Genomic DNA, 14,597 nt, shown 5'->3' with positions numbered 1-14,597 from the left:
CTCCTAATTAATTCTTTAGTAGAACCGAAATTTTATTTATAGAAATTTTAGTATAAATTTATTTGAGTTATAAAAATTGTTGACGATGATGATGAGGATCCTGGTGACGGAAATAGTATTATAAAAATAAAGCTAACTTACTTTAATTTCTAAGTTTTAATTAGCTATCTTACTAGCTACCTCTAATAACACTTTTTTATCAAATAATTGTTCACTTTATAAATCTGTGTTACATTTTCTTTTTTTAATTATACGCTTTATCAATGTTCAGATTTTTTTTGTCATGGGCTAATCCCCTGACTCATACAGTTAAATAATAATAATAATAATAATAATAATAATAATAATAATAATAATAATAATAATAATAATAATAATAACACCAACCCACATATATCGTTATTTTGGATAAAATAGTGACTAATTTTTTGTATATATCCTTTAATTTGGTAGGTCAATAATTAATTTGTTATATATCAAAATTTTATTTAAATATTTATTATTAGCCAATAAATTACTACATACATAAAACAGAATTCAAATTATTGATATTTGTTTAATAAAGTCATTAATTTGATTTTGACAATTTTTTTTAATATTGATCTACAAATACATATAAAGACCATAAAATAGAAACAAACCAGACTTCACTCTTAATAAGTTAGATCTACAATAAAATTTATTGGTCTGAGTCTAATCTTTATCCCGTTGGAGACTATTTATTAAATATTAAGTCTTGTTTGACTTAAAATTTGTTAAAAAATCTGAAAATTAAAAAAATAACAAATATATATCTTAAATTTTTTTTTTTTGACGGGTTGGGTAACTAAACCCAACAAATTTCCAAGTCCAGAATAAGACACATAATTCCTAATACTAGCTCCCTACCTATTCGGATGAATTGCTTTCCCTCCCGTATAACCATATTCCTATAAGGAAACACAATTAACCACATTACTATAAAAAAACACAATTGACGCTAAAATAAGAGACCAAATAAAATTATAGATCCACTTCGAGGAGTAAAAGGACGGGACGAGCTGCACCACACTCCAGTGCGTGGACGAACTAGCGCAGGAAGTCGGGGGTGCTACAACTTGATTCTGAGCTTGAGTAGAGAACAGGATGCAACAATAGAGACCGCTGTAAAACCTATCGCTGATACGTCTCAGACATGGCGCCACTGATGATGGGAAGGTAAGCCTAACTTCTCATTCCTAATTATCTCTGTAATTTGTTTGGGCGGGTTAGATGGCCAATGATTAGTTAGTTGATTTTGCAATTTCAGAAATGTCAAGGTGTGAGCTAGCATGTTCTCTTCTCGAGGAATCCAAGAAAAATCACAGTTTGAAAGTCTCTTCTGGATAACTTTAATGTCTTGAATTATTGGTTCTACTTTCCAAAATGTGTTTTCTTCTTTGATTGCTTGAATTAGTTGAAACCATTCGGATTCAATAGTTGCATTCTCAATTTTGAGATTTTCTATTAAAATGATTGCTTCTCTTATGGCAGTCGCTTCTGCAAGGATGCTGGAGTTTGTTTGGATTTTTGAAGTTGTCCCTCCTACGAGGATTCCATTGCAATCTCTGATCGCTACTGCTACACTTCCTGATTTTGTGTCATTGGAAAAGGCTGCATCCGTATTCAATTTGAGCCAATTTTGAGGAGTGGCTCTCCAAATTATAGGTATCGTCCTTCTTCTATTTGATTCTTTGGTGCTATTATTTTCCTTCTCTGTTGTCTTGAAATATTCTAGTTCAAGATTTTTTGTATGGTTGATAGTAGACTTTGGATCAGGTTATGTGTCATGAAAAACTTTTTCATTTCTTGTTTTCCAAATTGTCCACATTGTGATACCAATTCGACTCCACATTTGATTTGCTCCTATTCTGTCTCCTTGGTTGCACTTTCTAAACATTTCTTGCAACCACATCCTGACTAAGTTTACACTTTCCTTTGTTGGTGTGCATTGAGCTTGCGAGTCAAACCATACCGCTCTTGTCCAATCACATAGAAGTAGAGCATGTTCGGTGGTTTTTTCCGCCTGCATACAAATAGGACATAGATTACTGTTAGTTATCTTTTTTCCAGAAGGATATTGTGGATTGTCCGTTATAGGAACATCTTTATCTTTTGGGGAGTTTTCATATTCCGAATTCCTAGCCAAAGATCCTTTAAAGGTGTACTTGTTGAGGGCTTGTCTTTGGAGTATTTTTTCTCTTCTTCTTTTTTTGCTATATGATATCCAGTTTTAACAGTGTAATTGCCATCTTGTCCGTACGGCCAAATCAAATTGTCTTGTCTTGCTATTCTGCTGATTGGAGTTCTGATGATTTTTTTGGTTATGACTGCGGGAAAGAAATTTTTAATTTTTGCTTGGTCCCACTCTTTTGAATTTGAGATCAAATTCTCCACTCTTAAGTCTTCATTGTTTTCTTTGTCGAGTGGTTGATTCAAGCCATATATCCAGTTATCCTTCCACACTTTGACTCTTTTGCCTTGGTCTATGTTCCATTTAGCTTTGCTCTTTAACAAATCTCTACCCTGTAGAATGCTATTCCATATCCAAGACCCTCTTCGATGACTTTTAGCTTCCCAAAACTCACAGTTAGGGAAGTATAAGGCTTTCATAATTCTCACCCAGACAGCTTCTAGATTTTTAATAATTCTCCATGCTTGCTTTGCCAGTTGTGCTGTGTTTTGGTGACGAAAGTCCTTGAATCCTAATCCTCCCTCTTTTTTACTCGTGCAAAGCTTAGTCCAAGACCTCCAGTGTATTCATTTTTCCTTTCTTTGACCTCTCCACCATAATTTAGCCACTTTTGCACTTAATTTATTGTAGAATGATTTAGGAAACTTTAATATACTCATGGCGTACGTTGATATCGCTTGAATAACAGTTTTGATGAGCACTTTCTTCCCGGCTTGATTTAATAGATTCTCTTTCCATCCTTCAATTTTTCCGTCCACCTTTTCCATTATCCAATCTAAGGACTTGCTTTTTGATCTTCCCCACTGTGCTAGTAACCCTAAGTACTTTTTTGGTTTATCCTAAGTTGGAATATTGAGGATCTCCTCTATGTTGACTCTGATTTGGATTGGGATTTGATTACCAAAGGTAATTTCAGATTTCTCTAAGTTGATCACCTGACCAGAAGTTGAGGTGTACACATTGAGTATTTAGACTAGCTGATACAATTCCTCCTCTTTAGCTCCTGAAAAAATGATGCAATCATCAGTAAATAGTAAATGTGTAATGATAGGAGCAGTCGGGGCTAATTTGACCCCATATATCATATTACTATTAAGCGCTTTATCCATTAGGATAGTAAAAACTTCTGCAGCAATGATAAATAGATAAGGTGAAAGAGGATCTTCCTGTCTAAGACCTCTTTGCGGAATTATCTGTCTAGATAGAATTCCATTATATTTGAACCTGTATGTCACACTTTTGATGCACTCCATGGTAAGCTTAACCCATTTTTGGTGGAATCCTATTACCTTGAGCATTTCTTTAATAAAAGTTCATTCCATCCTATCATAAGCTTTGTTCATATCCAGCTTGATGGCTAAATCTTGTGAGGAGTCTTTTCTTGTACTAGTGATCCTGTGGAAATCTTCTTGAACGATGATGATGTTATCTTGAATCATTCTTTCATTTACAAACGCGCTCTGAATGGGAGAAACGACCTTGTCAATGATGCTTCTAAATCTCGCCACCGTAACTTTAGAGATGATTTTGTAGATATAGTTGGAACAACTTATGGGTCTCAAATGATTAAGCGTTTCTGCTTGCTTAATTTTTGGGATAAGAACAACTTGTGTTTCATTTATCTCCTTGGGAATGTGGCCCTTTTCAAAGAAAACTTTAACCACTGCACAAACATCTTTTTGAATAGTACTCCAGTGCTTCTGGTAGAACTGGCCACTAAATTCATCAGGTCCCGGTGCTCTTGTACCATCCATACCAAAGACTGCTTGTTTTATTTCCTCTTCTGTTACTTCCTTCAAGAGATCATTGTTCATAAATTCTGTCACTCTCTTAGGGATATTCTTGATACAATCCTGCAGGTTGGTGCTTCCTTTTGATGCGAATAGGCTCATGTAATACTCTTCTATTAATCTCAAAATATCTTCTTGTTTATGAACCCAATTTCCTTCATTGTTTCGCAGCCTATCAATTTGATTCCTGTCCCTCCTTTGTAAGGTAGAAGCATGAAAGAATGTCGTATTTCGATCACCCCAATTGAGCCATTTGATTCTAGCCCTTTGAGCCTAATATTTTTCTTCTTGACTCCATAGCTTTTTTATTTTTTTCTTTGCCTTCTTGATAAGACTTTGCTAATGTGGGTTGTGAGGAAAATTTTGATGTGACTGAATCTTGGATTGCCACCATGCGATATCCTTATCAACCCTTCTGAAGTTAGTCCTATTTCACTCCTTAAGGACCTTGATGTAATTCTTTATTTTTTTTAACAAATTTTTCCAATCATCTCCATTGCTGTTTCCTTCATTTCATCCTTTCTTGATTACTTCCTTGCAATCTTCTCTATCATCCCAATAGGATTCATATTTGAAAAGTCTTGGAATTTTTTTGTTCGGCCTCATGTCAAGAATAAGAGGGCAGTGATCCGATGAAATGGCCGGTAGAGCTGTGAGTCTGGCATGATTAAACATTTGTCTCTACTTCCAATTAACCATAGCCCTATCTATCATTTCTCTTGTTACGACACCATCTCTTGGGTTGCTGAACCAAGTGAATTTGCTCCCTTTTAGCTCCAAATCCATGAGGTTCTTTTTGTTCACCAAGACTCTGAATTCCTCTATTTGGATTGGCGGCTTCGGGTATTTTCCAACTTTTTCATCTTGATTGAGAATGTTGTTGAAGTCCCCAATGAAACAACTCGGCTCATCTACCATGTCCTTTGACTCACTTAATACTTGCCAAATTCTTCTTCTATGCTTGAAAATTGGATTTCCATAAACGAAACAACACTTCCAATCAAGATCATTATTACTCTTTATATCTGCAAGAATGAAACTTTGACACCATAAGTAGACAAAAATATTAACTTTTTCATTTCATAACAAACATAAACTTCCGGACAAGTCCCGGAATTCTACACAAAAGACATTTTTAAACTGAAGCTTTCTAGCTAATTTTCTTAATTTTTCCTCCTTAGCTCTAGTTTCCATAAGGTATACTATGGCGGGCCTGTGCTTACTGCACAGGTTTTTCAATTCGGAAGCTCTTTCAGCCGCCGCCACACCGCGACAGTTCCAACTTAGAATAATCATGGCTGAGGTGGGGGTATGATTAGGCCCGTCTCCTCAGCCGTAGTTGCTATTTATTGCTCTGCGCTAGGTCTGCTGCTTCCTTCCTGAACAATATGGTTCTTATTCCTTTTGTTGTTTCTTGATTTCTGATCTCCTTCCCAGCTGAACTCTGTGATGTTCTTTCCTCCAATTTCATCTCTCTTCCTTTTGATCTTCAGGTTATACTGTATCCTTATGCTCAAGACTTCTTCCTATATCTTCAAGTTGTTGTTGAGTTGATTACTTGCCTTTGATTCTTCTTCTTCTTCATCTGAAGCTAATTCAACATAATAAATCTACCATTTTTCATTCTTGTAAGGTTGTTTCTCCTTGCATTTTCCAGCATCGATCTATTTCTCCACTTCTTCTCTCATGGCCCATTTTAGTCCAAATTCAGTTTTTTTTTACATCTTCTAAATGTTGCCTCCATGATTCTTGTTGATTTTTTAGCAGATCAGCTTGGTTAACATTTCCTTAAGGAGGAAACCGTGTGTTGTAGCCCACTGAGTTGGTTGGTTTTGCTTGTAGTCCACTTAAGAGATTTTTGGTTGAATCCATTTCATTTGCCTCCTGGAGGTTGGTAAATTCTTGTTGGGCTTACTTCTTTATTGTATTCTCTTCTCTAGTTAGAACATCTTTGGGCTTAACCCAATTAGATGGCCCAATATTAGAATTAGTTCCTTTTATCTTTTCTTCCTCAACACTACCCATTCTTTCTTTTTGTGTGACTTCTTTTGTCCTTTTTACATTCCTTCCTTTTGCCTCCTTTAGGTTTTTCAGAGTTTCTCGGAAAACGTTGAGAAGGCACATTTCTTGAAATTCTGAGCCACTTTCTTGTACCAGTGAACTTACCTCCTTGTCTTCTTCCATCTTTTTGCCGCCAATCTTCTCCCTTTCTCGTATTCTTTCTTTTCCCGATGAGACCTCTATATCTAGGATGTCTAATATCTGGTGGTCCTTAGGTTCATCTTCTGAGTTTTGACTATCTCCACCTTCCTCATCTCTCGTGTGGTGTTCACGCACCTTTTCTTGTTCCTTGAGTTGCTTTTTTCATTTGTCTTCATCTTCTTCTGCTTTTAGCGATCTCGCCCTTTTAGTTGCTAACTCGTTGTTGTATCTGAGTTTTGTTGGATCCCAGCATGCCATGGCTGTTGGCTTGCTGCAACTTTTCTTTTCATGCCCGATGATTCCGCATTTGAGGCAAAAGCAATCCTGGAGCCTCTCGTATTTAAAGCTAATCTATATCTTAGCTTTGTTGTCCCTGTTGAACCAAAATCCTGTCTGGAGTGGCTGTGTTATGTTGATGGCAGCTCTAAAGCGTAGAAAATCTCTTTTTAGGGTTCCATTCTTTATGGGATCCTCCACTTCTCCCACTATTCCTATGAGATTTCTGATTGTCTTTGCTGTTTTTTTATTTAGATGCTCAAATTGGAAAGCCATGGGCTTGAATCCAGAACTCCATGTGGTCGTGGCTCACATCAAGAATAGATTCTCCGTACAACTATTGTTGAAGATTTATTAGATTACCTCTTACGTTCCACGGACCGTTGTTGAGAAATCTTTTTCCTAGTCAGCTGTCTTTAAAGCTAATGAGAACTTTGTTTCTCTCCACCTATGAGATTGAGACATCGCTGGGGTTACCCCACATGCCCAAATGGAGTTTTTGATGACTCTAAACTTGAGATCTCTGTCTGTGATGATTCTGCCAACCAGATTGAAACAATTCGGCTTAAACCCGGGACTTGGTTGTGTGTTCAGGGTGATGGTGGTGCCTTTTATGGGTTCAGTGCCCATGTTTGGTCTGGGCATAATGAAAGGTTATGTAGATTAGAAGAGAGAATGCTATGAGTGACGGTTATTCCTAGTGTTTGGAGTTGAGATGTTATGTGTTTAATGCTATTAGATTGACCTCTGTTTCAGACAATAATTTAATGCTTGACCATTGTTTATATTCGATAGGTAAGCCAATATGAGAGAGGTCTTGTGGTGTTTGAAGGTCAGGTAGCCACGATAAGTAAGATGGTTATTGACAAGGACAAGTTTTGGGTTTGAGGTGAATTTTTGGTGAAGGTGAAAATCTAAGAAGGTGATTTGAATTGGTTATATAGTTGGTGATTGTTGAGACAATTTGGTTTAGGTAAATAACAGAGAGCAAAGATTCAGAAAGCAGAATCCAATGTTCTGAGATACTTTCCTAACGAGAAAAAACCCTCTCCTAATGAGAGAAAACCCTACTCTAGATTGAAATATCGAATTTCTATATCTTAAATTTTTAACAAATCTAGACTAACTTGACAAGCCTAATAAATAAGTTTGCGTTTAGCCTATTAAAAAATTTAAATTTTTAAAATAGTTTGAACTTGACCTTATTTTTTGTCAAGTTAAAGGAGGCCAAACATAAATCCGTCCATAGGTTTTTGACAGGCCTGACCATTTTTCACCAGTAGCCGTAATCAAAGTTAGAGAAATCCAATATCCTTTGGGATTCAAAAATTTAATAAAATAAAATTAGATTGAAAAAAAAAAGCATGGCATGATCGGGAGTAAAGACCAAAACCATAAAAAAACAAGTTAAATTAACTATGATAATGAGAAGAAGACGAAATTTGAATACAAAAGCTCCAGGTTTAAAGAAGAAAAGGAATTGTGAAATTGTAGATTTAATTACCTTTTCAATAAATAAATTAAACTTGGGAATATTTGTGCACTTCTTACAATTTTCATTCATGAATACTGATAGTAATATCTTATAGGCAAACACATTATTACAAAAAACTATCCTAGTGTATTCAGCGGGAAATTTTTTAACTTATAAAAAATATATCCCAAATTCCCAATCACCTTGTTGAGCCTAGTTTGATTTTGGGTTATATTATGATGACAAACATTGCCTTAGGTTAAAAGTCCAATATTGTTTAATGTGTGCTTTATTGTGACAGGCCCAAGTATACAAGCATTTGATACATCAGCCCATCACAGCAAATAGAAAAGCAGCTCACATTGTTCCTTAAGTTAGTAACCAAGTCCACACCAATTCAGTCCAAGACAAGCTAGTGCCTCAGCATGGCAAAAGAGCCAAAGCTCATTGCACCGTTCAGCAATAATAAAAAAGGTATACATTTGGCAAAAGAAGAAAAGAAAGAAAAGGACATCTGTCAACATCAAGGACAGCTGGGGCTTTAGCAAAGCAACAAGACACAAGCACTCTCACATCTCCAAGGACAAACAGTAAAGCAAAAAATTTCAGTAAAGGGAGAGCAAAACACAAACATGCACAAGCAGCAGAGGTAGTGGGTGAAGCTCCTCGTATGGCAGAGATCATGGAGCAGAATTGAAAAGAAGAACATGCCAAGGAAGAAAGAAACACCAAGGACAACAGAGGTAGTGGTGGAGCTCCTCGAACAGCAAGGGAAGTGGAGCAGGATGAAGAAAGGACTGCATGTCATCAAGGACCACTCCAACGGGCAGCAAGGAAAAGAAAAGAGGAAGAGGCTACAATGAAGCCAAGCTGAAGATATAAAAGAAGCTTCATTTCATCTTCTAAAAAACAGGAGAGAGAGAGCACACACATTCAGAGCACCTTCTCTAACATAGAGCTGGAATCTCTTTCTTCTACTCAAGCTTAATTCTTATTTTATGCTATGGCTGTCTTGTGTTATTTTCTGTTTTGAAAAAAGGCAAATATACAAGGATCAAAAGCCAAGAGAGAAAAGGCAAGAGTGATGCAAAATAGCCACTATTTTTCTAATGTAATTTGGGTGATTGAACTAGGATTAGTTCCCCTTGCCAAGTTGGGTTAGCACTTGGTGAGAATTGAATCTGTGTAGATTCCCCTTCCAAGTTGGGATAGCACTTTGGGGGTAGCTAAGCTTTGGTGAAGAAAGCTTAAGGGTAGATACTAGTTGGATTAGGAATTAATTCAATAGTATTGGTGTGTGTAATCTGAGAATTATAGTGAAAATTCCACCATGGTTTGTGGTGGAGACTGGATGTAGGATTCATGGCACTAAGAATCCGAACCAGGATACATGCTGGCCTCTTTCTTCCTTTCTCTGCACTTTTAATGTTCTGCGTATGAGACAATTCTAAATAATCTCCTGCAACGCGAGCAACAGCAACACAGAGTTTGAAACTTTAAGTTTTAAACTAACTTGATTCAACCCCCCTTCTCAAGTTCCACTAGAACCATCAATTGGTATCCAGAGCAAGGTCTCAAGAAGGCAAGCTTCACAGCTTGGAGTAAAGATCCATGGCCAACAACATGAATCCCAACATTGTGGCTTTCACTCTCACTGAAGGACAGTCCAATAATAGACCTCCCTACTTCAATGGCAGCAACTACTCTTACTGGAAAGAGAGAATGAGAATCTTCGTGCAGTCGATTGACTACAACATCTGGAAGATCATTCTCAATGGCCCCGACGTTCCTACCAAACAGAATGCTGATGGAGAAGTTGTGGCAAAGGAGGACAACGAATGGACAAATGAAGAAAAGAAGAAGGTTGAACTCAATGCTAAGGCAATCAATCTGATGCACTGTGCGATCAGCTTTGAAGAATTCAGAAAAGTGTCAAGGTGTAAAACAGCGAAAGAAGTCTGGGATAAGCTCAGACTCACTCATGAAGGCACTAAGCAAGTAAGGGAGACCATAATTGACATGCTGATGAAGGAGTATGAAATGTTCAGTATGAAGGAAGATGAGAGCATCGATCAAATGTTCGAAAGGTTCTCGATAATCATCAACAATCTGGACGCCATGGGAAGAAGCTACTCCGAAGAAACCTTGGTAAGAAAGATTCTGAGAAGTCTTACTAAGAAATGGGAAGTGAAAAGCACAGCCATCTCTGAAAGGAATGATTTGATCAAAATCACCTATGATGAGCTGAGAGGCAAGCTGCTGGCTTATGAAACCACTCACATGTCTCAAGACAAAGATGACAAAAAGAAAAGTATAGCACTAAAATCAAGAATGACAACCCAAGGAGAATAATCTGATGACAGTTTCTCAGATGAAGAAATGGTGCTCTTTGCAAGAAAAATGAGAAGACTACTGAGATACAAAAACAAAGGCAAAGGAAGCTCTTCATCCAAAGATGTCAAGAAAGATCAAGTCAAGTTCACATGCCATCACTGCAAGGAGCCTGGTCACTTCAAGTCAGATTGCCCTCAACTCAAGAAAGGCGAAAAATTCAAGAAAGACAAGAAGAAGGTGATGATGGCAACATGGGAGGACTTGGAGAATGACACCAGCTCAGAAAGCTCAGATCAAGAAGCTCAACTATGCCTGATGGCAGATCATGATGATGAAGATGAGGTAGATCTCTCTGACTTATCTATTGATGAACTGCGCTACATTATCAAAGACATTTCTGTGAACTCTAAGAAACTCTTGGATAAGTATGCTAAATGTAAGAAAGAAAATGAAGCCTTGAGGACAGAAAATGACCTTCTTTTGAAAAAGATCATGCAAGAAAGAAAATGAGGCTTTGAGGATTGAAAATGATCTTCTTTTGAAAAAGGTTAAGGCAAATGAAACTAATAATGAAAAGTTTTTACAAGAAGAAAACATTGTCTTGCGAACTGAATTAGAAAAATTCAAACTCAAGCATGAAGTTACTGCTTCCACTGATTTGATTTCTGAAAACAAAAAGCTGAATGAACAAATAAAAAGTTTGAATGAAGACTTAGCTAAGTTTGTTCAAGGTTCTCAAAATCTGAACAAACTGCTTGCTAGTCAAAGGTTTGGTTCTGAAAAATTAGGACTTGGGTTCAAAGAGGAAAGTAAGGCAGTTTTCAAACAAAACTTTATAAAATCTGAAGCCTCCTCTTCCAAGCTTTTCAAACCAAAAGGATTCAGCAAACCTCAAAAATCAGTGAGCAAGAATCAGTGGATGTTCAAGGCATATGGCCGGAAGGGATACTTTCTTCATTAAACTCAACAAGTATAATGGAGGATTTGTCACTTTTGGAGATAATGGTAAAGGTAAAATAATTGCCATTGGTAAGGTTGGCAAAGATTTTTCAACTTGCATTGATAGTGTCTTCTTAGTTGATGGGTTAAAGCATAATCTATTGAGCATAAGTCAATTGTGTGACCTAGGGTATGCTGTAACCTTTAGGAAATCTGATTGTAGAGTCATAAATGAGAAAACAGGGGCTGTTCTATTTGTTGCCAAAAGAAGTGAAAATGTGTATGGTATCACTCTAGATGATCTAAAAGTTCAAAATGTAACTTGTTTCTCTTCAATGGAATCTTAAAAATGGATGTGGCATAAGAGGTTAGGACATGCTAGCATGTTCCAAATCTCTAAGCTTGTAAAGAGAAACTTAGTTAGAGGTCTTCCTAATATAAAATTTGATAAAGATATCACTTGTGATGCTTGTCAAATGGGAAAGCAAATTAAAACCTCTTTCAAACCTAAGGAAGATGTCTCTACTAAGAAACCATTGGAGTTGTTATATCTTGATCTGTTTGGACCAACTAGGACTCAAAGTCTTGGAGGAAAGAGTTATGGCATGGTAATTGTGGATGACTATACTAGATTTGGCTGGGTGTTCTTTCTTGCTCATAAACATGAAGCCTTTTCAGTTTTTGAAAAATTCAGCAAAAAGGTTCAAAATGAAAAGGGCTTAAAAATTATTTCAATTAGAAGTGATCATGGTAAAGAATTTGAAAATTAATTTTTTGAATCTTTTTGTGATGACCAAGGCATATCACATAACTTCTCTTGTCCAAGAACACCTCAACAAAATGGCGTTGTTGAAAGAAGAAATAGAAGTTTACAAGAAATGGCTAGAGCTATGTTATGTGAATATGAAATTCCTAAGTTCTTGTGGGCTGAAGCTGTGAATACAGCTTGCTATGTTTTAAATAGAACTATCATTAGGAAGTTTTTAAAGAAAACACCATATGAACTTTGGAAAGGGCATCCTCCAAATCTCAGTTATTTTCATGTGTTTGGCTGTAAGTGTTTCATTTTGAATATCAAAGAAAATTTAGGAAAATTTGATCCTAAAACACATGAAGGCATTTTTCTAGGTTATTCCACAAATAGCAAGGCCTATAGAGTTTATAACAAGGTCTCCAAAACTGTTGAGGAAACCATGCATGTCACATTCTATGAAACTAACATTGTTCCTAGTGTTTGCATAGATGATAGTCCAGGTTTTGAAGCTGAATTCCCAAAGAACGATGAGCCAGCTCAAAATAATTCTGATTCTCATGATGCTGCACCTGCTAGCATCGAAAATTCTGATTTTGCAGGAGACAATTTGGAATTATCTCCTGTTACTGCAGAAAATACTGATGCAGAGGTTATTGTTGATCCTCAAACCAATCAAGAAGACCAAGAGAATGGAGGTTTCTGAAAAATTATCCTGAGAAATTCATAATTGGTGATCCCTCCAAAAGTATTTCAACAAGGTCATCTTTGAAAAGAGCCGAATCCAACAACATTGCTCTTTTATCAAAGATTGAACCTCAAAACATCCAAGAAGCTCTTGCTGATCCATCATGGGTGCTAGCCATGAAGGAGGAATTGTTGCAATTTGAGAAGAATCAGGTCTGGTCATTAGTGCCTAATCCACATGGAAAGAAAGTCACCGGCACTAAATGGATTTTCAGAAACAAGCTGGGTGAAGATGGCTCCATAGTCCGAAACAAAGCAAGATTGGTCGCTCAAGGATATGATCAAGAGGAAGGGATTGATTTCGATGAATCTTTTGCACCTGTAGCTCGAATGGAAGCCATCAAATTGCTCCTTGCATACGCTGCTCATTGTGGCTTCAAGCTGTTCCAAATGGACGTAAAGTGTGCATTCCTCAATGGCATAATAGATAGAGAGGTTTATGTGGCTCAACCACCTGGGTTTGAAAACAAAACATTTCCTAATAATATTTTCAAACTAGCTAAAGCCTTATATGGTTTAAGACAAGCTCCTAGAGCTTGGTATGAGAGGCTTAGCTCTTTTTTATTGAAAAATAACTTTCAAAGAGGAGCCACTGACACCACTTTATTTATTAGAAATTATCATGATCATTTCATTCTTGTGCAAGTTTATGTTGATGATATTATATTTGGTTCTGCTAATGAGGATTTGTGTGCAGATTTTGCTAATCTTATGACCAGTGAATTTGATATGAGCATGATGGGAGAACTCAATTTCTTCCTAGGCTTGCAAATCAAGCAAACTGCAGAAGGCATATTCATCCATCAAGAAAAATATGCAAAGGAACTTGTCAAGAAGTTTGGGCTGGACTGTGCTAAGTCTATGGGAACCCCCATGCATCCTAACATCAAGCTTGATAAGGATGAACATGGCAGAGATGTTGATGAGACACGTTACAGAGGGATGATTGGATCCCTAATGTACCTTACCTCCTCAAGGCCTGATATCATCCAAAGTGTTGGCGTTTGTTCTAGGTTTCAATCAAGGCCTAAGGAGTCACATCTCTCTGCCGTCAAGAGGATCATCAGATATGTTCTTGGTACCACTAATTATGGGTTATGGTTTCCTAAAACTGATTCTTTTCAATTAGTGGGTTTCTGTGATGCAGATTTTGCTGGGGATAGGATTGATAGAAGAAGCATAAGCGGCATGTGTTGTTTTCTTGGGAAATCCCTTATTGTTTGGTCTAGCAAGAAGCAAGCTACTGTGGCTCTTTCAACAGCCGAAGCTGAGTATATTGCAGCCTTTTCTTGTTGCTCTCAATTATTATGGCTGAAAACTCAACTAGCTGATTATAAACTGAATGTCTCCAATATTCCATTATTTTGTGACAACATGAGTGCTATTAATATTTTCAAAAATCCTGTCTTGCACTCAAGAACAAAGCACATTGAAGTTCGTTTTCATTCTATTAGAGAACATGTGCAAAATGGAAATTTGGATATTCAGTTTGTTAATTCTGATGGTCAGCTAGCAGATATTTTCACCAAACCATTGATAGAAGAGAGGTTCTGTAAGCTGCGAACTGAATTGGGCATTCTTGCTTCATCTCTGTTTTCTTAATTTTTTCTGATAATGAGATCTTTTGTGTTTTGTCTCATAAATCGCGTTGAGATTTTTTTGGCAGATGATGAGTAAACTTCAGTAAATTACTATGGAGCTAATGGATTCTAATCTGACCATGATGAAAGATGGACACCGTGTGCTGAAACAGTTTTCAGAACTATGGGCTTTTTCTTTATTGAAAACTGTGGGGTTCTTTCAATTTTTTTTGAAACAAATTTTGTTCAAACTTTTATGAAAAGTGGGCTTTCAAAATATTTTGGGCTTTTT

The 14,597-nt window shown here is 36.7% G+C and overlaps 1 protein-coding gene across 1 annotated transcript; it reads left to right on the top strand.

Moving 5' to 3' along the window:
- Positions 1 to 10,333: 10,333 nt before the first annotated feature.
- LOC110278267 (uncharacterized) lies at positions 10,334 to 10,798 on the top strand. The gene has a single exon (XM_021136532.1). It carries the CDS (start codon positions 10,334 to 10,336, stop codon positions 10,796 to 10,798), a length of 465 nt encoding a protein of 154 aa, XP_020992191.1.
- Positions 10,799 to 14,597: the final 3,799 nt, after the last annotated feature.

Source organism: Arachis duranensis, chromosome 2 (assembly GCF_000817695.3).
Source record: "Arachis duranensis cultivar V14167 chromosome 2, aradu.V14167.gnm2.J7QH, whole genome shotgun sequence".
Lineage (NCBI taxonomy): Eukaryota > Viridiplantae > Streptophyta > Magnoliopsida > Fabales > Fabaceae > Arachis > Arachis duranensis.
This window is presented reverse-complemented; position numbering and strand designations above follow the sequence as displayed.